The 24,824-nt window shown below is 43.1% G+C and overlaps 1 protein-coding gene and 1 long non-coding RNA gene across 3 annotated transcripts in view; both read right to left on the reverse strand.

The window, feature by feature from the left end:
* LOC142775956 (uncharacterized) overlaps positions 1–24,824 on the reverse strand; it is a 65,724-nt gene that overhangs the window by 19,824 nt on the left and 21,076 nt on the right. The window lies entirely within an intron of this gene.
* Positions 1–24,824, reverse strand: part of LOC142775955 (uncharacterized) — a 35,997-nt gene that overhangs the window by 6,440 nt on the left and 4,733 nt on the right. Inside the window, exons 1-2 of one of the 2 annotated variants that reach the window (XM_075878561.1) lie at positions 8,383–9,367; positions 3,346–3,408 (exon numbers count right to left, since the gene is read on the reverse strand). In XM_075878561.1, the coding sequence (XP_075734676.1) occupies positions 3,346–3,349 (4 nt within the window). In that variant the 5' untranslated portion in view covers positions 3,350–3,408; positions 8,383–9,367. Of the gene's footprint in view, positions 1–3,345; positions 3,409–8,382; positions 9,368–24,824 lie in introns of those variants that run through there. The other variant, XM_075878562.1, reaches the window with a different exon arrangement.

The raw sequence follows: 24,824 nt of genomic DNA on the forward strand, positions 1-24,824 counted from the left end.
GTTCCCTGACGAAACTTATCACCTGTTCCGAATTTTTTGTCAGGAAGGGGTCATTTATGTCAAGCAAGTTTAATGTTCTTTGCAGATACACAGCTACAGCTTTTTGCCACGTGTCCTTCTCCGACACTATCACTCTGAACGGTACTCCTTCCTTATGCGTTTTAGCACTAAAGAACACATCCAGACTGTCATTTTTACTTTTTCTGATACCGCTAAGCACACCTTCTAGATTCATCCTCTTACAAAGTTCTATTGCTTTTCCCCTCACTTTTTCAATCGAAATACTTTTCTTTTCGCTGAACACTGCCGTAATAGCACTTTTAGCCTTTTCTTTAAATTCATCATGCGAGAAAACCGCAAACCCTTGCGGTTTGCGGTTTTCTCGCATGATGAATTTAAAGAAAAGGCTAAAAGTGCTATTACGGCAGTGTTCAGCGAAAAGAAAAGTATTTCGATTGAAAAAGTGAGGGGAAAAGCAATAGAACTTTGTAAGAGGATGAATCTAGAAGGTGTGCTTAGCGGTATCAGAAAAAGTAAAAATGACAGTCTGGATGTGTTCTTTAGTGCTAAAACGCATAAGGAAGGAGTACCGTTCAGAGTGATAGTGTCGGAGAAGGACACGTGGCAAAAAGCTGTAGCTGTGTATCTGCAAAGAACATTAAACTTGCTTGACATAAATGACCCCTTCCTGACAAAAAATTCGGAACAGGTGATAAGTTTCGTCAGGGAACGAAAAAACATAGGGTTAAAAGCGTTTTCGGCTGACATAAAAGATCTGTACTATTCTCTGCCACAATCAGCAGTATTAACAAGTGTTGGCGAATGCATCGATGAGTACGGTGCCGTTAGATTTAGCTCACAAGCAGGTACGTCCGTCGACAATTTCTTAGAATTACTTAGGTTTTACTTGTCGTCAACGTTTATTGAAAACAATGGTACCCTGTATCTGCAAAAACAAGGAGTATGCATTGGCTCGTGCTTAGCACCAGTTTTAAGTAATTTGTTTTTGGCTGAAATGGACAGGAGGCTATCAGGACGCCTAAATGAATACAATGTTGTGCACGTATTTAGGTACGTCGATGACTTTTTAGTGTTTATCAATGACAGAACTGCAGATTTTGCTACTCAATGTAGTAGCGTGTGTAGCGTTTTTCGTGAGGGGCTTAACCCACTTGAAGTGACTTTTGAAATGCCATGTGACGGAAGGCTCAGATTTCTTGACATTAACTTTCAATTCTCAGATGAAAAGACATGCTGGTGTTACGAGCCCAGAGCAAGTAAGCCTTTACTACAGTTTCACTCAGCGCATACTAAACTGGTAAAACGAGGCATTGCGAAGATGTGCTTGAGTGAGGCACTAAAGAAGTCCTGCCGGTGCCTCATGAATGAAAGCTTCAGACAACAGGTCTCGAGGCTAAGCAATGCCGGGTACCCCAAGAGCCTCGTCGTGTCCGTTGCTGAAGGATTGCACAGAAAAGTGCTGGAGAAAAGATGTGAAGGGATGGATAGGGTGAGCTCAAGAAAGGAAAGGTTTGCCGTAATTCCATACATGCATAAGGTTTCTCACAGGATAAAAAAGATTGCGGAAAAATGTGGCACTAACGTAGTTTTCTCGGCACCCAATAAGTTGGTGAGTCTTTGCAGAAGCACAAGACCAGACAAGGGAAAATCAAATGTATGCCAAAAGAAACATAGAAACCTGTTTGTGGAGTGCATCATGTGTGTTGTATACCTCATTCCACTTACTTGTGGAAAGTGTTATATCGGTCAGACCAGTAGATGCATAAACGATCGCTTGCGCGAGCACAATAACAAAGTAAATAGTGTTGTTCCTGATGGTTTTCTTTCCCTTCATTGCCAGAGATGTAATTGCACACCGAAATTCAAGGAAACGGTTATAATCAATAGAAGTAGGCACGAGATGACGCGGTTGGTATTGGAGGCCGGCAGAATTGCAGAGCTAGGTGACACGTGTGTGAGCAGCCCATCAGTGGTGTTGACGGATAAGGAACTTGATTACATGTATTCGCGATAGGGTTTGTGGTAACATGGGATAAAAGGAAGAAAGAAAAAGTAAAAAAAGATTGAAAAATATAAAATTGTAAAGTATTGGAACACGCGCGTTGGTTATATTTGATGGTTTTTAGAGCTACGCACGTGCGACGTTGGCGTGGTGGATCGCATACACCACGGAGATCTGCGTGTAATAAACTGTTGTTGAAAGTTAGCGCTGTGTTGTGTCTATGTGCCTTCTTTTGTCCGTGTTCGTTGTCTGCGCTACCATCCATCATCATGCAACCATACCAACAAGCCCAAATCGCCACCCTCATTGATTCCATTGATTCTGTTGCAAAATTATTCAACAAACAAATTGCGATGTTATTCATGTTACTATACGATTGTGGCACTTTACCATTGCAGCTTTCCAGGAGGCACACATAGTCCAGCGTTAGTTCACCACTCGCAGTTAATTGTATGCAGTAGGTTGCTCACAGCAACTGACTGCATGCAATGGTGAACATCTTGCATGCTTGCACCGCTGTTTCAGCATGCTGGCTGCTTCCCATACGGCTATCAATTGATGTTCACAAAATTGGGAAGATGAAGAAAGACTACACAGTGCCCTCTGGCCACCCTATACTCCAAACCTCCAGCCAACAAACAAACAAAAGAAACAGAAGTATGCAAATGAATATTATTCCTTATGCAGCTGGAATGGAGTGTAGTTTTCACCAATTCTGTGTGTTAAGTCAATATGGAGTGAGTTAACTCCATAAAGTAGCTTTTCTCATAACAGTGTTCACTCTATTGTAACACAAGGAGTGACTTCATAGCATCTAGAAGGAAAAATAGAATCTTCAGTATTTGATAGAAATGTGAGGCTCTACCTTAAAATAACAATAATCTGGAAAAAGAACTCATTACATTCGAAAAAAAAAAGGTAGCACAGTTGATCCCCTTTACAAGAGACACTGATGTAACAGACAAACGGGGATAAGAGGCACCAGTGTGCAGGCTGACATTTGGCCCATCATGCATCAGGCACTCCGTAGATGCGCCTGTGCAGCCAGGAGCCCTGCAGTCAAGCATGCTGAGCAAGACTGTTGACCACTGTACAATGACACAGTGCCACAAAGTTTCAAAACTTCATTTCACAGACTTCTGCAAAAGCTTCTTACACTCTTGCATAATTTTTGCACAAGCTTCTCTCATTCTTGCGTGATTTTCGTCAGAACATATAGGTGTTGGAAGTTGTATGTCCCCAAAAACTTGCACAATACAAATAGCATACATTAAAGTCTATCACTTAATACGTGCATAGTGTAACAATGAAAGGAAACTCACGCATGGTTTGCTCCGAGCCTTCCCCGTGCGGTGCCTCCTTGAGCCTTGGAGGGCACTGTACAGCTAGAGCAAAGTAGCATCAATCCAGTGTTAATGGCAGGTTAACAAGACAACAAAACTAACTCCCATATTCATAAACGCTCCCCGACTCGACTTTCACCCTTCACTTGACAGAGTTGAGCACTGAGCCGCTGCTCGTTTGAAAGCGACGCTGCGCTACTCGAGAATCACAGCAGATTATTGCTGACATGCAGCATTTTTCTCTGCTTAGAGACGGCGCTCCCATCAGTCATCTCAAGTGAAGGTGAAGCGTTGAGTGGAGGGACGTTCTAGAATACGGGGGTAAGATTGGTTGCAAGAACACTACAATAGACACACTTAATTTTTACACTTCATCTATATTGTACAGCTACACACATTCTGCATCCTTATAATGCAACATATACATACAGGCTTATAAAGTAAACACCGTAGGCTGCTCAAATAACACCTACACAAAAAAATTACCCAAAAGTGGCCATGCGCAAAGTACTTTTATTTGAAACTCACAAAACTTTTGCGGTGATAGGGAATAAATAAGACAGGTTACGCTTGGAGGCACATGAGACCTTCGCAGCTTTCATAAAGTACAAAAAACAATATGGTATGTGTGTGTGTATGTACGCATGAAGCTTCAGCCTTTACATACGGTTTCTTGAAAGAATCGACTATGAATTTTATGGCACCTGTGTCCTTCAGCGCAATTGAAAGCCTGCTGATCAGTGTGTGCAATTGTGGAATAGTTACATGGAAAATGGCGTGAAACACCTAAAATCAAAATTTTCTAGCTAGGAAATATGCAGCTGTGTATACACAACACATGCTGCAAACAGTGGGAGGTGACCACAAGAGTGATTTGAGTGTAAGCGGCAGTATTCCGCATTCATGCACCCCGCCATTTTCAACTGTTGCCCAAAAGCAGCACCACTTCAGCGTGCAACTTTTTTTTTTACATCATAAACAGCACGGAATACAGCGAGGATGAAAACAACATATGCAATTAAATTTTGAGCACTATTTATGGTGCGCATGATTGATTGATTGATATGTGGGGTTTAACGTCCCAAAACCACTATATGATTATGATAGACGCCGTAGTGGAGGGCTCCGGAAATTTAGACCACCTGGGGTTCTTTAACGTGCACCTAAATCTGAGCACACGGGCCTACAACATTCCCGCCTCCATCGGAAATGCAGCCGCCGCAGCCGGGATTCGAACTCGCGCCCTGCGGGTCAGCAGCCGAGTACCTTAGCCACTTGACCACCGCGGCGGGGATGGTGCGCATGAAAAAAAAAAAAAAGGCCTTTGTACAACGACGAATTCATAATTTGCCTTCAAGGACCTTCTGTTAGGCTGCACCACATACAGATTTTTTGTGGCTTTCAAAAGAGATTTGAAAAAAAAAAAAATAACCGTGTTTACTCTCGTCATGAGCGCACTCACTAAGTCACCCTCATTTCAGTCGCCAAAACTTTGAATTGTTTTTTTCTTCCACATATTAAACACACACCTTAAGTTCATCCGCTGAAGTCCCACGGGCTCCCCCCCCCCCCCTTGCCGCATTCGCTGGCTGCCACGTGCCATTTTATTTTTGTTTCTATTTGTTCACGGAACGTTCCCTGTCTTTTTTAATTATCTCTTGTAACATATGTGGCATTATCTTGTTCCCGAGGTGCCACAGGTGCTTTGCTATGTAGATGCACCATTAAACTAGTATTTTTGATCAACTGTGCATTTCTGATGTTTATCTTGCAAGTACGTAAAACTGGCATGCTTCTTGATCTACGATACACATGTGGCTTGTCTCACTTTGAAGGAAAAGTTAGCATACAATGGTGTAAATGCTTAGAATTTGAAATATTGAGACAGCAGCACACCGGAGATGATCATATGGTAAAGAAACAAGTGCTGCCTTATTACTGGCAAGTTGTCACTTATATGTACAAATAAATTTTGCGAGCTAAAAAAAGTACAAAAGCACAGCGAGGCTATGATGTGGTTCAACCTGTGGATTCGCTTCATTTATCACGCCATATGATGAAGCTTCCTTTGGTAAAACTGCTCAGATAAGAAAAAAAGTTTGCTGTCCAATACAGCAACTATACAAAGTGTGCACGTGCATCTCGCAGTGCCTTTTCGTCACTTCCGAAATGCGCCACCAACATGCCCGGGCACCAACCGAATCTATCGCCTACAACTGCCATGTTGTCTCCTCGTGCTTGCACCCGTTTAGTTTTGCCTCACGATGCAAGTTTGAGAAATTATGAGCTGCTAGTGAGGCAAGTTGATTTAGTAGTCCACGCAGAGGGAGCAGAGCTTAGGGTGTTTCTTCGCTGAAAGTTATAACCTGAAATTGAGAACGCACATTCCGATTTTCCTAAAAGTACCAGCGTATTTGGCTGGTGCAGATTAACAAAAGCTACTTGAAGAAACTTTGCAATATTTGCATCTTCAGGTGCAACTTCATTACGGGTAAGTGCCATAGCCAAGTATTTACCTGCAAACAGATATAGCTTACCAAGATACTGTACATACAAACTTGTGCGCAGTTAAAATCATGATGGCGAGGAAGGCGGTTAAAATCGTGATGGCGATCGCGGAGATTTGGTATTGCATTGAAACAAACTATAAAGAATGGGAAACAATATTAGTTCACTTTGAAGTATAGCCGATAGGTTCAATTTGGGCGTCAGGATTTTTTTTAATTAGTCAATTAATTCTATACACGGTCTCTATCATGTTCAGTGACTCCACTGTACATTAGCATACAACAAAAGCAAAATACAAAGTGAAAAGTGTGTTAAAGCATACGCGAAAAATAAAGTGATGACTGGCATTATCGCGGCACACACCACGCAAAGTCGCTATCTGCCTTGTATAATATTTTCCTCGGCTATTTCCACAAATTGCAATCAAAGAGGCTCAAGCTCTACATCAGCACTGTTTAAAACACTTGGGGGGGGAGGGGGCATTGCTACTTTGGTGGCGTAGGCCGTGACAATATATTCATAATATTATATCTCTTGTAAACTTGCCTAGCTCTGCACGACTAGTTTTCGATGGGAGCAGCTGCGCTTCGCACATCCATTCTTAAAATTGCGGCTCGAGAGATTTTGAGCTTTCACTTGTTTTTGGGCCAGGCAATTTGTAGTGAAAGCAAGATAATAGGCCCTCATAGGTTGTGGCGGGCAGCCGGTGTACGCCGTGGCTGGTATATGTGTCGCACATCTTGATTATCTGGTCTTGTATCGAGTGAACGAGCGAGGCCTTCCTAATCCAATGAGCTCGTTAAAGTAAGACAACAAAAAACCACAATGCTTCCACATCGTTCACAGCAACAGATGACGAGCCCCCAACAAACCGCACTGCAGCACGTGAACTGCCGTAGGTACCCAGGGAGTTACCCGGGCATGGCGGGAGAGGGCGACAACAGCAGAAGTGACATCACAAGAACACTATGTATAAAGGGGACATTTAAAGACTTTTTTCCCATTTATAAACTTCGTGCACTGTTCTGTCACAATTTATAGCTCAGAATAGTTGTATTTTGAAAAGGGCACTAATTCATAAGCCCAATGGTTCAAGGATGGGTGCATTTAGGGGGCCCATTCTACGTTTTACTTATGCCCTTCAAGAACTTGCTTACAGGACCAAAGTCCTGTTTCAGAAAGAACACGCTAGTGCGTGGCCAGCAGTCCGTCAAGCATTAGTGCTGGTGAGATTTGGAAATGCAGCTCATGAGCATCCTCATCTGCTACTTCTCTGCTCATGCTCTCGGGGCTTACTTGCGAGGCACGGTCCTTCGCACTTTTCATTTTCACACTGTAAATCAACTGATACCAACTCTGCCTTCCATTATTTAATAAACCAATATTTCATGGTCACGAGGACGAGCTTAAAATGTTTGCTACATCAGACCTGAGCAGCATTCATAGTCATCGAAACTTGTTAGTTGCAGCGAGCTAATATTATGCGAAAAATATGATGTGCTTTACGGTGACAACTTGCAAAACACTGCAGCAACGATTAAAATCATGCATTTTTTGTGCTTACAGGAAATCCCTGAAGCAGGAGGCACTGGGCTAGATAAATTGCGCAGCTAAAATACGGATGCGCTTTCCAATGCTGTCATGCGTACAGGCGGAGAAATGGCAGACAAAACTGGGCGCACCCCGATTCTATGCGCATGCGTCCCATTCACAAGCCTCGCTGCCAGTTAGCACCACATGGCTCACTGTCCATGAGCTCGCTTGTTTCCTGTAACAGTGGACCATACGGTACACCTATTTAAAAACGAGGATAGAATGTATATAATGCAGCATCTGATGAAGCCATGACGATGCGTTGCTGATGAAATCTGGAACTCTAGTTAGTACCCTTATGGTTAACCAGCCGACCGACTAGCAAAAAGATTTGCGACTGAAATGATGGCATCTACACCTGCCCTTAAAGGGACACTGAACAAAGTTTTTGCCGCCGAGATTTTCAGCCAAAGCAAAAGATTGGCCATGAAATTCATAGACAATAATAATTTCAAGCAGAAACTACGAAAACATACTGAATTTAATGAGCCTTTTACAAAATGCCGCGTCTAGCTCTTAGACACGGCGTTTTCTAAAAGGTCGCGACATTTCTTTTTCAAGTTTTTTTTTTGTTATTCAAGACAAATCTACGGTGCATTGTTCACAGAAAACAAAATTGCCTCGGTAAGATTTCTTTGCGAGCAGCTTACTAATTTTAAGGCAGGCGCGTTGATTCGTGAACTGAAGGATGCGAGTGATCGATCTTGCCTGCTAGTGGCTAGGCGACAAAGGCTTTACCTTATGTCCTGGTGTAGCTAAGTCACGCAAATGGAGCAGAAAATGTGCATTATCGTTTATTTCACCTAAATATCACACGTATGTGGCTTATTGCCGGTGACAGGTGATCAGGATGAAGTCGACAAGTTGCAAATCTGAACAAGAATTCACTCGAATGAAAAACCAACCTATACTCACGTGCACGGTGAAGTCGAACACGTCGTCCGTCAATGTTGTCGCTGATGCCCGAAGGAAAAGAGAAGAGGACAAGCGACGGGGTCGTCTCTTTCTATAAAGTCGGCGGAACTGCCAGAACGGCCAACACAAAAGGCATCGGGTTGACATTCCTCCATCTGGGCTTCAGTCGCTCCACCCGGGCATGCAGCTGCTACTGGTTCTACTACTATCCTCTTCCCGACATTGCAGTGTTGCTGCCATACTCGCGAACCTTCTTAAATTAAAGCACGCAATCATGTATTATCGTGCGCCATACTAAACTTAAAAACAGTGCGCCGGTACATGAGATCACGAAGCGCGGTCCACGCCATCACAAGAGCAATTAGAGAAATGAAACAAAGAAAACAAAAATGTATAAAATATTTTGTCTCAATACGATCCGCAATCCAGTTTCCTGCAGCAGCTTTCGGCTCTGTATGAACGGCCAAGCCAGTGCCAAGCCAAGCTTGCGTTCCTGATCAGCTGTTTGTTTCCATCGAGAATTCAACAGTGAACTGGCAATTTGTTTAGATGATATTGCTTGAAAGGGCTTGAAATTGAATATTTCTCTACGTACTACTGCTGTACTTTTCCTCTCTGTTTCCTGATCACAGTGATGAGATTGAGGAGGTTACAATTTAGAAAACAGCAAGTGTAGCTCAAGCATTGCTAGTATCGCTGTTTCGGTAATAAAATGTTACAAAAATTTTGCCCCGCGACCTGCTTGCCGTGTTCGAGCACCCAAAAGAAATTTACGGTGCCGCGTTTGAAAGAGTTGAATAAAATTGCAATATTACGAAAGGAAGGCTCTGAAGCAACATCGCATTTTATCAGGCCTACACCTCCCACACCTAGACGAGTAAAACTCGTCGATATTATCTTGCAAAGCTGTGTGTAATATTTAAAACACATTCTTTAGCCCACGATGAATTGTTCTCTCGTGTGGCTTCTCCATTTGGTACTGTCATGTTAACTTACAAAGGCAACTTTCCATATTTAGTCTCTTTAGATGTTGCAAAAGCTTGACACGTGGTGTGTATGCCATACTGATAATTCTCCTCGTAACCTGGGTCCGCCTCTTTAAACAGCGTCGCATTTTATTGTTCGCAATTGTGTTTGTTTTATACTGTAAGCGAGCTGTGTGATTTCATCAATATTCACGAGTGTTCCCTGACTATACAAACACGTGCGTCTTATTTGGTGCGGTGCACGTTTGTATGTAGCAAAAAATGTCATTTCGTCAACGTGTGTCTGCATACACTTGCATGCCCTGCAGTACGTGTCCATAATTAATGCAGTAAGGACTGCAATGCATAGCCTTGCATGGGACATATATTCCATGCACCCTCAGAGAAATGTTGTTTGTTATGAGCCTACTATTTATCATTACATTTTTTTTTTTTCGTTAAAGTTTCATCTTCATATAAAGCAGCTGTATACAGGCACGAGCTTCAGCAGCTTCCTCGTTGTTCCATTTTAAATAAAAACACCAAGCCTACCCGAATCAATGATCTGTTTGCTATCATTACTGTTATGTGTTCTACGATGTACACAAGGACAGTAGTATACAAAAAATAGGGAGGGAATTGAATGCCCTGCCTGCATGGCTGCGCCGTTTCACAAGATCAGGCGCTGCGCTGTGAAGCTTCCTACCGGCCTGCAGAAATTCAAGGGAGCGTACAATAGCGTGGTTCAAGAGGACTTGTGGGGAATACTAGACACACTGGGTGTAAAAGATGGAGTCACTAATCGTTTAAAGGAAATCTATAAAACTAACAAGGTAGTTAAAAAGTGGGAAAAACAGGTATCCAAGCCCACAGTGGTGAAACGTGGACTTAGGCAGGCGTGCCCACTGTCACCCTTCTTATTCATGATGTACCTACAAGGATTAGAGGCCAAATTAGAGGCAAGGGGACTTGGCTTCAACCTCTCTTTAGTCAAACAAGGAAAACTCATTGATCAGGCACTACCAGCATTAATCTACGCAGATGATATAGTGCTAATGGCCGACAACAAGGAAGATTTGCAGAGGTTGATGGACATCTGCGGTAATGAGGGAGATAGGTTAGATTTTAGATTCAGTTAGGAAAAATCAGTAGTCATGATTTTTAATGATAACAAAGGTAGTGAGCTTAGAATACAGGAAGTCACGCTAGAGATAACAGATAAATACAAATAACTGGGCGTATGGATAAGCAATGGGACCGAGTACCTGAGGGAACACGAAATATGCGTGACGACTAAAGATAACAGGAATGCAGCAGTGATGAAAAATAGGGCACTGTGGAATTACAATAGGTATAATGTTGTGAGAGGAATATGGAAAGGGGTCATGGTTCCTGGGCTGACGTTCGGCAGCGCGGTCTTGTGCATGAGGTCAGAAGTTCAAGCAAGATTAGAAATTAGGCAACGTGAAATATGTAGGCTTGCTTTAGGAGCTCACGGGAATACACCAAAACCAGGGAGTACAACGTGATATGGGATGGACATCATTTGATGGCAGGGAAGCTAGCAGCAAGATAAAATTTGAGAAGCGATTGAGAGAAATGGGGGAGGAGCGTTGGGCTACGAAGGTTTTCAGCTACTTGTACATGAAGAATGTCAATACAAAATGGTGGAAGCGAACCAGGAAATTGACTGGTAAATACTTAGAAAACAGCAGGTGGCCAAACCAGAAAGAACTATCGGTTAAAAAGGAACTGCAGGAAACGGAGACTGACATGTGGAGAATTGGCATGATTAAGAAGTCCGCACTAGAGATATATCGAACTTTTAAGCAGGAAATTGCCAAAGAAAGAATTTATGATAATACTCAGGGTAGTTCTCTACTAGCTGTTTGAGGCCAGGACGGGAGTATTGCGAACCAAGACATATCGGGCCAAATATGAAGAGGTAGACACAATATGCGGTGCGTGCGAAGAGAAAGAAAAAACTGCCGAACACTTGACAATGCTCTGTAAAGGGCTTCACCTTAGAGTTCAAGATGATGGCGCAGAGTTTTTCAAAGCACTGGTGTTTAGGGACAGGGAGGGCAAAATAGACTTTAAGCGGGTAGACTTAACTAGAAGGAGGTTACCTGATTGGTGGCTAAAGTCAAGGCACGATTGAAAATTAAACCCTTCACTTCAAAGTACCCGTCCAACTTTACTATTTAAAGGGGAAAAAAAAATCTAGTGGTTAGTTCACTAAGCATTACGGCTAAGTGACGTTAGCCGCCGCCCGATCTAAAGGGTACAACCACATCCATCCATCTATCCAGCCAAGAATATTCTCTCTGGCTTGTTGCTCCAGGCCTAGTCAGGTAGATTTTCTGGCCTCACCGTTGAATTGTTTGCTCGGGTTGTGGCTTGCAAACATTGCGGTTTTGGGCGTTGTATCATCTTGTTCCGTCATCATGTCCTCCAAGTGGAGGACATGTCGCAGTGTGAGGAGGGAGTACGACAAGGCGCTGATAGAATGAGCTATCAGTCTTACCAGGCAGGCGGTTGAGAGCGCACCGAGGCAGCTGACGCACACCAGCACTATCCGCTTCCTGTATAATACAGGCTAGGGAATTATAGAAACACAGAGCAGAAATCAACTCTTGTGCCTCTCTCATGCATTCACAAGGCGGAACCTGCTTCGAACACTGAGGACCGAGCTAAGCAACACCATGCCTGACGATAAATCATGGTCCCCTATTGCAACAATGATTAAGGCACGCATGCAACTTAAACCATTGTCACGCAAGATGAATTCACAACACCATCGAAGTGAGCCCAAGGCACGTGCTGATTATTATGTACGGTACTAGCGCTAAATTCATGCAGACGTTTAGTTGGCGCTCCAGTAGGCCTAGTTGAAGGAATGGCCACAGCTACTGCTGTGATGGAGAACGGGCTCATTAACATCTTCATGTAGATTAAAACGGCTTACCCCGAAATGGCTGGGAGTGTCACGCCATCCCTAGCAGTGGCACATGCAGTTGCATATTTAACGATTACAGAAATGGCGTACCGATTTCCAAAGCACCTATCAATACTTCCGTCAAGGCGTAGCACCAAACACTTTATCGCACATTTCGAGAAACATTCCTTTTTCTCCCAATCTGGTGGCTAGGCATGACTACGCCCAAGAATAAGCATGTTATTATGTATGTCGGAGGTATTTTCATCTAATCCCTGAAAAATTATTTCCCTAAACCCATGGAAAAAAAAGAAAATGGAATTCGCACCTGTCATCACATTGCACCCCATCACAGGAATGGGATCAGATTGGCCTGGCGCTCAATACTCCCTTACGCTTAATCAGAGCTCGGTGTGGCACCAGCTCCAGACAAAACCATTTATAATCTCCTGTCTGGCACATCTGTTTTACTCTGCTCTCTCTCAACCAGAGTGCACCATGTACCTGTGGTTCACCCCTGGTGGATCTTTTTCACTGTTTGTGAATTGCACACAAAGCCCTTACTGGTAGATCCTATTCTCAATTCTTCACTATTCTCACGAGAGGCCACTCTTTGGGCAGCTTACATCACGACATGTGCGTGTCATGATGTCAGTGCCGCCTTTTTTCTTTTTCAGAGTCGGCGCCGTCTTTTCTTTCTCTTTTGCTCCTTCCCTGTCCTGTGTTTCTGGTGTTGCGCTGCAAACAAGTGACGATGTTAAAGAACACCAGATGTTCAAAATTTGCTTCTCATTAATATATCGTGGTTTTGGGAATTAAAACCCCAGATATATTGAAAGAAGATGCATGAAAAGGGAAGGATGATATTGGAAACTGGCAAAAAAGGGATGACAGACTTCTTAAGCTATGCTGCCATTGAGATTTTCAGCTGTTCACGCAATTCTCACACGTGGCTTTGATGCAGCTATGCACATATCACACAAGCATGCTGACTGTACAGTTAGTATAACTGCAACTTTCATGTACCCAGCCTTCATGTATCCTCTATGACATTTCAGAACATCTGAGTCAGTGTTAGCATCAAGTTATGTTCTTCATGCTGGGGAACCAGTGTGATGAGTTACCATTTCTACAGAATGAAGCCCTGTCTACCTGGAACAAGCTGCAAGATATATAACTAAACGGCCCTTTTCAGGGCCAGTCAATCTCTGCCCGGCTTGGATGCACCAACTGATTCCCTTTATCATCAACCCTCAATAAAACTAGCAAATGTTTGTACACGTGCAAGCAGTGTCATTCAATATCTTAGGAAATGCTTGTGAAGCAATTTCAAGGAGAATCGTTTTTCTGATCTCATAGTGAGGCACTAGGAACACCTTAGTCACACCAAATGCCATTATCCGATGAGAGGAACAAGAGAAATATTTCACTGGGAACTATGAAGTAAACAAAAAAACAAATGTTTTCAGATACTGCGAGATCATTTCATAAAAAAGCTCAGAAGTTGCTATGTGTGGCCACATTTAATCTGTGCAAGCATCGTGTGGTTACAAAATTCTGTACCAAACATAGGTCCAGCTTTCTGGAATAGACCGCGCTGCACAAGCTAGCTCAGTGCATGCACTTCTGTACCCTGCCAGAGAATATTTTTACCACCAGTATGTTGTAACGTGAAGTGAAATGGTGATTGCATACTAGGGCGCGTCCTGCAGGACCCCAATAAAGTTGTTTCACTTGATCGGTTGGTGTGCTGTAAGCAGAACATTTCCAAGAAAAATCGTATAGTTTGGAGGAGGACTTAAGCAAGGAAAGGTGTAGATAAAACACTGGATTCACTGGCATTATCCTCAGCAAGTATAACATTGTTTTTCTGGTGAAGCTTTGTGTCTGAACAGCGAGCAAGATAAGCTGGTAAAAACATGCAAAATGGGAAGTCTAGCACAGCAATCTGTGCAGTACTGCTCATTTCATGGAGCATTAATTTCACAGGCTTTGCTCATTGTTAGCATTAAGCCTATATTATGTCCACTGCAGGGTGGAAGCCCAATCAATGTTCCCTGTCCTGTATGAGCCAATTTCATATTATGGCTGATAATTTCTCGATCTCATTGGAACTAATCACCTGCCACCCTCTGCTACATTTCATGTGTCCTAATATAAATTAATTGACATTACTGACCTGTCATCCATCTTTTTTTCTCATTCCCAACTAATGCATTCATTTTTGATAAACTATGCTTTCTTCCCATGTCTTAATATTATGCTAGCCTTTTTTCATTTTTCTGAAACATTGTCTTTGCTCAGAAGCTAGAAGTTATCATAAAGAACATAACGACATTCTACCTCCTGAGCATATGGCATCATCAATACAAAAATGTAATAAAAGTGAGAAAACATCCTATCTATATAAGAGGCCCTAAAATACTGCAGGAGGCAACAAATAAACTGGTATTTGTATAAAGGCAGTGACAAAAAATTTGACTACTGTCACTTATTCTGATTCTTGGGACATCTTTTTTAGTACATCATAACACATAATTACACATTTACACAATTTACACAGAGTAATTGCCACCACGTGCATTGAGGCCACCCTTCAGAAGTCATGTGAGCACAAGGATGAGGTAAGCCTTAAAAACCAGATTAAAAGACTAAAGGATGCTGGATATCCCAACAGGACCATCACACCCGTGTGCTAAACCCTCCTGCAGAAAGTCAAGTTAAACAAAACAGGACCAAAATAAAAACAGAATGACCAAAGATCTTTGCATGCTAAACCGTACGTACATAAGGTGTTTCACAATATAAAGAAAATAGCGAGCCGATATGATTTTATCTTGTTATTTGCCATCCCTTGCAAGTTTTCAAAAGTGTGTGTACTAAAAAGCAACAGGAATAGCCATTATTTCACCATTCGTCACGAGAATAGGTATACTGAATGCCAATATAATGTTGTGTATGAGATACTATTGACACGTGGAAACGTAAACATAAGACAAACTGGGCAATGCCCCAATGTTTGAGCAAGACAGCATGCTTAAAATGTTAAGAATGGCTATGGTAGTCGCATGGCCATACACTGTAAAGAATGTAAGTGCAGTTCTATGTTTCATAAAACACTGTTTTTGAAAAAAGCAAGAACAAGAAATGAAAGAGAGACTGTGAAAGCATTTTCTTGTCAGGAAGGCCATGGATTAGTGCATCAGTATACCTTCACTCATCCATTCGGAGAGAGAGTATTCTTTTCTCAGTTAAGATTATATTACCATGGTCTCACATGTGTCGTTGTGCATGAACACTGTTCTTGTACTCTGTAAAAAAGTGGGCGTAGTACCTTCAATAAAATTTAGTTGGCAGTCAGCGCTCTTTCCTGTCCTTTTTGTCTCTTCCTGAACTTCTCTCACTGTTACTAGAACACAACCACGATGAACCAACTTGCCCAGATTAAGCTATTGTTGACGAAAAGTCAGAGCATGAAAATACTTCAGGGGCTCAGAACCTCCTCACTACCCGTCTAGTTACGGCCCTGGTCTATGTGTTCCGAGAGTGAAGCACTAGTGGAGCTATCCAACTACCTAACGGTGAGGAGGGTTTGTGTATACTCGAGCTTGTTTCATGACATGGTGAGAGGTGGCAGGTTGTTGAAATAATATGCTGTGTGGGAGGTCAAGATTTTGATTGAGAACGCTGAGTATGAGCCAGTGACATTAGGCGTTCAAGACTTTTTGCGATATTCACTCTAGCATAGGACCTTGGTTGGTGGTTTACGTGTGCATTTGATCACATTGTAGTCTTCCATCATAATTTTTTTGCCACTTGGCGTCGACGCTCTTGAGTTGTACCAAAGTAATTAAGCATCCAGGTACAAGTATCTTCTGTCAGTGTTTCAATGAAGAGCTGAATATGAGTAATAGCTTCCATCGATACTTCTGGCATTGGTGTATGCACATTTCTTTTGAATTTCTCTTGTAAAAAAGGCATTAAAGGTATGTTTTTGTGACTTTTTAGTGTTGGCCAGAACTGCTGGTGTGTCCGAACGGCTCTTCGATTGGTTGTGGTGTTGTCTTGTTCAGGGCCACAGAGCTTTCAGTCTTTTTTTATATTTGCCTTCACAGGAATGCTCTTTGCATGCTTCTTCAGTACTTTGTATTATTCCTAAAGCATTGACTTCCAGATTTTGATTGTGGTGCTTTAATCTAGTGTTCAACTTCACGCTAGCTTCATTTGCACGCAAAGCAAAAACTCAGGAGTATGGTAATTTTTGCTATGGGTTTTCCCTTCTTCAGTCTACTGTATTTTTGCCTGTGTTGTCTAAGCGCTGACAGCCTCGTGCGACAGCTTTTTTTTTTGTGCACTTATTGTGTGCCAATGACTTATTTGCCTCCTCAGCTAAAGACTTTTTGTATTATAAGAGAAAGCTCTGTCTGTATTGTTTTTGTCATTTGCTGATGGTGTATCTTCAGTATCTTTTCTCATCTCAGTGTACACTATACTTGAATGGAAGAGCAGCATGACTACCTTCAGCTGTTAGCAGGCTTTTAGCTGCTTGTAATACTGATTGATGCTCCTTTCTCGGACGTTCTATTTTGGATGGTTGGCATGTCATTGCTTCTTTTAAACTTTAAAACTGCAGGTGCACCTTTTTCTGGTTACACCTGGTATATTTTTCCAGTGGTTATATATATATATATATATATATATATATATATATATATATATATATTGCTAACTTGAGAAACAAGGCCTCTTTACATTAGGTGCACATCAGGTGGGAAGAGTACTTCTATTACTTGCCAAGATTGTGGCCCCTTATGGTGGGAATCATAATGCACTGTTGATGTGTCAAATTCACATAGCATAATTCCAAGGCACTCGATCAATATCCAAGGAAGAAAATTATGTTCTTTTGCGCGAGTTTCAGCAACTCATAGTAATTTGTATGTAAATGAATACTTCATCATTCTTGGCTGTCATGTTTTATGGAAGCACATGTGCTTCGTTAATAACAAAAAAACACGCACGCTCACGCCACTGCAGTGGCGTGAGCGTGCGTGTTTTTTTTTTTTTTGTTAATAAACGATTTGCCCTATTCATTCACGTTTTTTTCTTTTTTTTGTGTGTCGTACTTCTCGTATCGCGCAGCCTACCGTTTTGGGCACACGTAAAAAAAGTACATAAAAAAGATGCGTTCCACGCCGAAATTCTCGTTCGCAACGAGCTGGGCACCGACAGGGTGCCCTACGACGCCCACACACTCCGCAACACCTTACCAACCGTTCGCTGCGATGTTGTTGGGAATTCGTGTGGTCGTTGCATGAATATAGCGCGTGCGTGCGTGCGCACGCGCGTCTGTGTGTTAGATCACGGCAACTGCATATGTTGTATGATTCAGTCACCATAACGCAACTGACGACCCCCGCTCTTCCCACACGTCAAGCAGCAGCAAGTGCCGTTAACCGTACTGTGCTGTGAACGCAAAACAGATTCGAATAGGTCGCGTAGATAGCTATCCCGACACATGATACGATAAGATTTGCGTCAGATATTCGACGTCTACATGCACGCGTAAGACAGCGGTATCCGCAGCAGCTTCGTCATACGTACGGATAGCACCGCATCGGACGTCACGTCTGACAGAGAAACTTGATCGGTAATTTTTTCTCACTTAAAAAGTCTACCTTGCACAACTTCAACCAACGATTATGCATTTCAACGAGCTGTGCATGGTTTAATGATTGATTGATTGATATGTGGGGTTTAACGTCCCAAAACCACCATATGATTATGAGAGACGCCGTAGTGGAGGGCTCCGGAAATTTCGACCACCTGGGGTTCTTTAACGTGCACCCAAATCTGAGCACACGGGCCTACAACATTTCCGCCTCCATCGGAAATGCAGCCGCCGCAGCCGGGATTCGAACCCGCGACCTGCGGGTCAGCAGCCGAGTACCTTAGCCACTAGACCGCCGCGGCGGGGCATGGTTTAATGACGAAAAGATATAGTTCTAATATTGTGCCCGGCACATATATTACTATCTCTCTAACTTGAAAAATCGGCGCGTGAATTGGGGCCAGAACAGCGCCAAAAAGCAGCACACGCAGAAATTGGCTCATATTCTAATATTATGACATCGTGATGTTGACTTTTCAGCTGACGCCGGCAATAACGTTCAAACGGCGGGCCAATAATGCCGGTCTTATTGGATGGCTCCGCCCATATTGGCTGCTACTTGTACAACCTGGCCCGATGTGTCCGTTCTAATAGGCTGGCACAGCCTATATGGGCGGAAAGTTCTGAAAACTGGCCCAATATAACCAATCTAATAGACTGGCACAGCCATCATTGGCGGAATGTTGTTAATGCTGGTCCAACATAGCCGTTCTATTCGGCTGGCAGAACCAATATTGGGGGTACGTTGTCAACGCTGGTCCAACGTCGCCGTTCTATTTGGCTGGCATAGCCAATCTTGGCGGTACGTTGTGAAAACTGGGCCGTTCATGGGCCAGGCAATGCCGATCTATCCCCAATATTGGGCCGACCTTCTGTGCTGCCTGGGAACTAGCTAGATGTTATGCATTGCTCGCTTGCACTTAAATTGACAGGTGCAGCAAGCCAAATACATCAAACTTATTTTGAATTCTGCCCGCATTTAATTTTGATGAGCTTCCAATTTTTATGACGCGAGCTTGGATTGAAGGAAGAAGCTTGCCAGGCCCTTAATTTTCAGAAAACTGTGCCTCAAGACAACAAAAAAGGAGGGCCTAGCACGTTTGCTTGCTTACGGCTCTCTGTGCACTACCAAATTATGGGCGGCGTGGCGACGGGGGCGCTGTTGGCGGCGTTTTTTGCAGCGCCACCTGGGCATAGTCTGGCGTCTATAGCAGCATCCGGTCCAGCTCGACCTTGGTCGTTATCAAAAGTTCAAGTGTGACACCGGCTATAGATATCCTGCGCCACAATCGAGCCTGATCCACATAAAATTTCTTGGTCATGATGGTGTGTTTTTTCAGGCTGAAAAAGCATCTATTGATCGCTGTTCATAAATGTGATACCCACAGAGGCCAAACACGATGACGTGATATGTCGTTTGTAATGAGACGACCGGGATTGTCAGTGACAGACGTTGAAACTACTGCGATTATATTTGAACAGAAAAATTATGCTTCCTACGAAGTAGTATCGCTGACAAAGAAATTAAACTTCTAAAAAATGCATAGTGTACACGGGATTCTACCCCGAACAGCCCACTATGCAACCGAGCCTGCAATAATTCCACAGCGCGTTCAATAACAAACACCCATCCCGGAGTCCCATGTGCAAGCTTAACCATCGTTTATACCACTGCCTTACCACGATAACATGTGTACCACACCTCGTCCAGATACGCTACTTATTTCAAGTGCATACCCGCATGCAGAGTTCGCCTACACGTTCGACTAATTGCAAGGCCCTTAAAATAAAGCAAAGAAGCAACCAGCACTCTCGAAATGTTTGATGGCCATAAAAACCGGAACTAGAATTACTATATGCTACCTAAAGGTAGCATATACAATAATTCTAACTGGAACAGACAAAGAGCGACAGCGTGACAGGAGTACGCGATCATACACATCTTGCCGGCAGGACACAATCAGACACCATTCGCCCGCATACAAACTTCGCGGCCAGCACACGCACCATGAAGCAACAGGCTATCCTGAAGATGAACAACTCAACCCATGTTTCAATAGTTCCAAGTTACCTGGATGGATTCTGTGAGAAAAGAAGCGCTCGGCTTGAACCCGGGTCCGCTCCGTGCCAGCCTCGTATTCTACCACTGAGCCAGGCCTGTGCTTGGGACTTGTTTACAAACTTGCCTCAGGCAAGATTGATGTCGTGGAAGGAATCGCGTTAATATGAGTAATAAAGCGTTTTAGAACAGCAAAAAGAAAAACGAGGAGTCCCACAATGCGAATAGCGTAACGAGTGGGTCGTCCAATGCTCCAACCCAATAAAAAAAGCAAAGCTTGTTCTTGATCACGTGATAACTGTGCATACCCCGTTCAGGCATAATGCCTAATCGTGGTGCCACACCATGCACAATTGCCACGAAATTCCTTGCAAGTGTGTAGCAAACACCACGCTTCTCAGAAAAATCGCAAAAAAATAGCATAGCAAATGCTGACCTAATACCCGGAAATTGTTATTATTAACGCCGTAGTGGGTCCCCAGCAAGTGTGCTTGTAGCGGTTACCCAATGAGTGTTTAGAAAAGGCTCTGAAAGGCTGCTCTTCTAGCTTTCGCTCTGACTATGCTGTGCTTTCCGTGAAGGCATGCGTTTTTTTTTTTCTTTTCATGAATCAAAGAGAAACAAACAAGTAGCATTTTATTCTGTTTCTTGATGCACGGAAAGTTCTTTATTTAGAGCAGCTAGTTGAATTACTAGTGATTAATTGTAGGCGGTAAACCGCTGACGTAATGGGGATCTTTTTGCAAATATCCTATCGTAGTGCACGTGTGCTCATGCCATTACCTTAATTTCTTGGTAAGTACAGCCTCTTTCTTGGTAATAACGTCGTTTTAGACGTTGTCATACATTGACCTTTCACTCTGACATAAATTGTTGTTTGACTTTAGTGACCCTTCAGGCTCTCAGCAATGCGACAACAAAAATTTGGCTTGACTTGGCTGCCGCCACAACGTGATCCGCGAGGAGCGCTAGCAGCGAGGTTGCCATATCAAAGGTTCGCTCACTTGCCGCTTTCACACAAACTAGCTGCACGCGCGGTGTTAGATATCCATACAGCAACTTGGATGACTAGACACTCCCGGAACACCTCATGCACGCCGATGCACGTAAAGATGGAATCAGACTTGTCTAGTCAAGCGCCTCCAGCCGGCCACTCCAGCTGCCGTTAAATTTCTTCAGAAATATGTAAGAAATACCAAACATGGTTGTACTACATGTTAGGAACTTGTGCTATAATGTAAGCATCAATGTACGCATGTAGAACGTGAGGGAGCTGCGGCCAACAACAGTGTCGATAGGCACGCGCTCCGCTGCTCTATGAGTGCGATTCCATTTGTACAGCACGAACGGTGCGTATGAATGAACCTGCAAAATGGCGCGACGATGGTGTCACCACCATGCGATCAAGGCTCAGTGCATATCCTTATATGGCCGCTTTACAAAGTGAAGCGCTTTTCGCACAGTCTGTTCGTGCAGAAAGTAAAGGGTAGAAAAGTATACCAGCCATTTTAAATGCCTGCAGAAACAGCGTGTGTGCGCCAGCGATCACACCCATAATTTTATACAACGCACCCGCCCCCCTTCCACCAACTCTTCTTGCGTTCGGGACGGGCGGCGCGTTCCTCGCTACTTGAGAAACAATCAGTGCTATAGGCCAGGCACGCGGGGTGATGTTATCGCATTAGTCCTCAGCACAAAAGAGATAGGTCGGCTCTTTTATGGGGTTGAGCTCCTCTTACTCTAACTTTGCCCTGCGTCAGGTGTAACTGGCAGTATCTTGCGAATAGTATAATATATAGCGCTGTCTCATCACCATTTCTAGTCTCATTTGCTAGATGGCGTTCGTCCAATAAATGTGTGTGTGCAATAAGACGAACGGATGGCCGGACGATTCGCCCCACTCATCCTCATTCACTGCGTGGATACTCTGTTATTTTTTTACCTCTCCTTTAGTTGCGTTCGTCACCCCCGCTCAGGCGCTTTTACCTGCGAATAAAACCCATTTATATCTTTATTAAAAATACCTCAAGGACCCTGTACACACGGCTTTACATGAGAGTGGGAGATACCAACAAGTTAGTGTTTACAAAATGTGACTCAACGAAATTCTTGAAATGAGCATGGTTGATGTGAAGGACGATGTCTGAGGGAAGATTGTTCCAGTCGATGGCACTTGTCAAAAATAATGATTCAAGATACGTTGCAGTGAGCGTATGGGGAGGGTATGCGCGTATTAATCAAGCCAAAAGCATTGAGAGATGGATTGATAGGAGAACATATTACGCAGAACATGAAAAAACTTATGAAAGAGTGAAAGCCTTGCAATTCAGCGACGCATCTGCACACTTGTCAGACATGCCTTTTTCTTTAGGTTAGTTACCCTAGTATTGTCAGAATAATCAAAATAAATTTAATGGCTCTGTTATGTATTGATTCTATAAGATCGGTTAGAACGCATTCAGGGAGATCCCAGACAGAACAAGAATATAAACTCACATTTGTGTCAAATTATTGTTTCATAAGCTATACAGTATTTTCAATTTCACTGAAGGAGATGCAAGTGTTAAATTTCGCTTAATATAGCCGAAAGCACAGCTGGCGGCATTAGTAATATTAGTTACGTGAGTGCCCCAAGTGAGGTCGTACCAGAGTACGTGGCACTAGGTTCGGAGAAAATGACGCTGCCGCTAAGCGAATATTTGAATGCCTTGTACTCATGCCGTCTACTACACAAAACCAGGGGTGTTTTGTGAGTATTCACCACCATCAACCAGTCACTGCACCATTTATCTAATTTTCGTAAGTTGTTTTGGAGTGCTAAGTTATCGGTGACGTTGATGATCAGGCGATGAATGACAAAGTCATCGACGAAATGGCATATGTTAGAAGAAATATTGCTTGCCAGGTCATTGATGTAAATGAGGACAATGAGTAGGCCCAATACAGTGCCTTGTGGCACTTCGGATAAGACAGGGGATAAAGTCGATGTTGAATTATTTGCATTCAAAAATTGTTGTTGGTTAGTGAGGAACTTCTTAATGTGAACAAAAACAAGGGAATAAGTTAAGTCAGGAAAGTTTAATTATTAGGCATCTATGTGGCACCTCATCGAAAACTTTTTTCAAAAGCAATGAAAAGGTCGTCTACGGGTATGTTCTGATCAAGGCCGACATCAATATCATGGAGAAAGAATGCAAGTTGGGTTTCGCAGGAAAAAAAGTTCTCGAAGCGCAAGGTGACCTTGATTTTAGAAGTTCAAAAATTTAGAAAATCGGCAGTATGGGTATAGATCATATTTTCTATAATTTCCGACTAGATACTGATTAGAGATAGTAGGCGGGTAGCTGAAGGGGCCTGCCTTAGGAACTGAAACAATCTTATCCAATTTCCAATCATGTGCCAGAATACTGGGTAACGATGACTGTTGAAAAATATGAGACAGGATAACACTGGTTATGCAAGGTATGCAAGGTATTGTTTAACACTTTGCAGTTGATAACATCGGGTAATGATGTGGGCAGGGGGCGGAGATTATCGATTGTTGGGACATTACACAAAACATGATGACCAGAGGCGTAGCCAGGAGAGGACACCAAGAATGTTCCCCCCCCCCCCCCAAATTGCTTTTCACCATAGGATCATCGTCATCATCCTGACTATGCCCACTGCAGGAGAAAGGCCTCTCCCATGTTCTGCCAGTCAACTAGGTCCTGTGCTTGTTGCTGCCACCTAATTCCCCCAAACTTCCTAATCTCATCTGCCCACCTAATTTTCTGTCTAACCCTAACCCGCTTACTTTCTCTGCGAATCCAGTCAGTTACTCTTAATGACCAGTGGTTATGCTGCGCCTACTCAATACGTGGCCAGCCCACGTCCGTTTCTCTTTGATTTCAACTATGATATCCTTAACTCAGGTTTGTTCCCTGACCCCCTGTGCTATGTTCTTGTATCTTAAGGTTACACTTATTTTCTTTTCCATCACTCGCTGCGTCGTCCTAATTTTATGCTGAACCCTCTTTGTAAGCCTCCAGGTTTCTGCTCCATAGGTAAATACCGGAGAGATGCAGCTGTTATATACCTTCCTCTTGAAAGCCATGACATATATGGCGCAAAATGACTTTTGCCTGCCTAATCTCCAATCCAATTAAAGTACACCCCCCCCCCCTCCCCCCAAAAAAATTGTTTTCAATTTCTGCTTACAACTTTGGTGGTGACAAAAGCCAGTCGAGAATGTCAATATAATTGCTAATGCATTAAAAAAGTAACATCTGTCGCCTTCGAGTATGCATAAGGAACTCTGTAAGGTTCCTTTTTCTTTATGCACTGATTTACAAAGGACACTATAGGAGGTTTGTGAACTATAGACAGAACGTCCTGTGCTATGTATAGGCAGAGCGCTTGTGCTGTGTGCCTCTTCTTTGCTTTGTGTGTATGTCTCCCCCCTCCCCACGCTCCCAGTTTGCTGAACGATTATAAATTATCAACTAGTCTACCTTTCTATCCAGAAAACTCAAGCCACATAAAAAATCAATGCTAAAGGAAAACTAAATTTGTTAAAGCGTGTAGTCTCAGCACAGATAGGTGAGTGCCGGAGGAGGTTGGTTTATCAAACTAAATAACATCATGTTACGCCCAGCAGTTTAATCACTTGTGAAAGAAAATAACTTTCCTTTATCCTTGAAGTGATCTTAGGGAAATTCAGTTTGGACTGTATGAGTGTCTAACGTTGTATGTCACAGTGCTTGTTTACAATATCTGCTGATAACCACATAGGTGTATTAAGAATGGTATTGCATGAAGCACAAAGTC

The sequence above is a fragment of the Rhipicephalus microplus genome, chromosome X (assembly GCF_043290135.1).
Source record: "Rhipicephalus microplus isolate Deutch F79 chromosome X, USDA_Rmic, whole genome shotgun sequence".
Classification (NCBI taxonomy): Eukaryota; Metazoa; Arthropoda; class Arachnida; order Ixodida; family Ixodidae; genus Rhipicephalus; species Rhipicephalus microplus.